This window comes from Gavialis gangeticus, unplaced genomic scaffold (genome assembly GCF_001723915.1).
Source record: "Gavialis gangeticus isolate Ggan-Ray unplaced genomic scaffold, GavGan_comp1, whole genome shotgun sequence".
NCBI classification, from domain to species: domain Eukaryota; kingdom Metazoa; phylum Chordata; order Crocodylia; family Gavialidae; genus Gavialis; species Gavialis gangeticus.
In genome coordinates, this window is record NW_017729014.1 from 5955208 (window position 1) to 5957290 (window position 2083).

At 49.7% G+C, this 2083-nt stretch overlaps 1 protein-coding gene across 1 annotated transcript in view; it reads left to right on the forward strand.

The window, feature by feature from the left end:
* The window catches only part of MEGF6 (multiple EGF like domains 6), a 463693-nt gene that overhangs the window by 436342 nt on the left and 25268 nt on the right, over positions 1 to 2083 (forward strand). Inside the window, exon 24 of the mRNA XM_019511651.1 lies at positions 1635 to 1763. Coding sequence (XP_019367196.1) covers positions 1635 to 1763 — 129 coding nt within the window. The remainder of the gene's footprint in view (positions 1 to 1634; positions 1764 to 2083) is intronic.

Below are 2083 nucleotides of genomic sequence, written 5' to 3' on the forward strand. Positions count from 1 at the left end.
AGTAGGCAACTTCCATGTACAGTCACTTTGCCAAGGCTGGAGCCAATGGTTTAATAGCTGTGATGGGAAGGGCACTGGCCAACTCTGGTTGTTTTATATTTCCTAGAGTGTCCTGAAGGATGGTTTGGGTTGAACTGTCGACACCGCTGTCAGTGCGACAATGGAGCCATGTGTGACCATGTCAGTGGGGCATGTACATGCAGCCCTGGCTGGAGAGGCACCTTTTGTGAGCATGGTAAGAACCCTTGGTTTGCTTGAGAAACACTCATATAAACACATTCATTCCTGAGCTGAGTGAGACACAAGGAGTTTTCAGTTCAGTGTAAGATTTTACTGCCAGCCTCTAAGCTTGAGTTTGACAGCTGGTATTGCATGAGACCCTCTTGAGTGAAAACCATGTGAGAATGCCCTGCTATCCTTACGGCAGGGATGCCAGGTGCCAGCTGCTGCCTCGGCTGTAGATTTATGGCAGACACCATAGGGGAAGGAAGCGAGTGCCTTTTTGTGCTGAGCCTGCCAGCAGTCACACAGTTCTGGGAGGCAAAAGATGAGCCTGTTTCTCAGCCAGAGGTAAGAAGCCACTAAAGCCCTAGACTTGGCTGTGTTCCCATGCCAACTGGATCCCTTTGTGTCTGGCAGAAAAGTGGAAGGAGGGTATGTGAAGTTTTTAGGAAATGCAAAATGTATGCTACCAGTGAACCCTGAAGTCAGGGTTTGCTGTACAGATGGGTCAAACCATAAAGCTGAATGCACAAGAACAAACATTCCCTCGGCACCCCAGCTCTGCTAATGAGGATAATAACATTGTAGACCCTCATGTTTACATGATGGCTTCCTGCCAAGGACTTCCAGGGTCCCCAGAAGCAAGAGGCCTCACCCTTCACAAGGTGCTATCTGCTGTATATCAGTGGGAGAACTGAGGCCCAGAGCAGGTGAATGGCTCCTCCCAGCTGACAAATGGGTAAATCCCCCCTGTGCAAAGAGGCAGCACAGGTCTTGGTGTCATGATAAACCCAAAGGGGTTAATAGGTCTCACATTGCCCACAGGCAGAGAGGCAGTCAGAGCAAGGGTGGCCAGCCCACAGCATAAGTGCCACAAGTGGCTTGGGCAGCCTCAGCATGTGGCATGCAGCAGATTGGGGAGGGGACAGGCAGCACAACAGTAGACAAGGCAAGAAGCAGAAAACAGAGCAGGAAATCAAGCAGAGAGCACAGGAAAGGAAGCAGAAAGCCAAACAGTAGATTGGGCAGGGGAAGGGGAGTGAAGTGGCACTTGGGGAGGGTGCAGCAGAGCTAATTTGTGGCATGCCTGTCCAGGAAGGTTGGCTCCACGGAGTTAGAGGAAGGACCACAGCCCAAGCTCCTGGTCCCATGCTCAGACCAGTCAGAAGTGCTTCATTCTCCAGGATACACATGGGTTAGCTGTCATAGGTTCCTATTAATATAAGGAAACTAATCTTGTTTCCTAGGGCAGTTCATGCATAACATATGACTCCCAAAAATGCTACAAATCCCAGAAATCAGCACTGCACTAGCAGACTGATGTGTTCTGTGGCCCTTGCCCTGGGACCTGCCCAACCATGTTGCACAGACTGACATTCATGCAAATTTTCAGGGTATTTCTTTTTCTGCAGCCTGCCCCGATGGGTTTTATGGACTTGAGTGTCGGGAAACCTGCCCGTGTCTGAATGGAGCCCACTGTGATCACGTGACAGGGCGCTGCACATGTCCAGCAGGCTGGCTTGGCCTGAGCTGTAACCAGAGTAAGTCCAAGGTTATGCACATCAGCTCTTACTATTTAACTGTTATGTCTGCACACTTCTCTAGCAAATTAAACAGGGTATAACATGGCAGTGGTTTTGGTCACACTTGTATCACTACAGAAGCATGAAGACACAAGTTTCTAAAAGCAGCTTACATTGGTGTCATATAGCTGTTACATGTGTCCGTACCCCAGGCTAGGGGCTTAGCCCAGCTTTCCTCACTTCCCAGTTATTCAGGCTTGAGACTCACAACACACTGAGAGGCAGCAGGTAGGGGTTATAGACAGAGAGAGAGAGAGAGAGAGAGAGAGAGAGAGAGA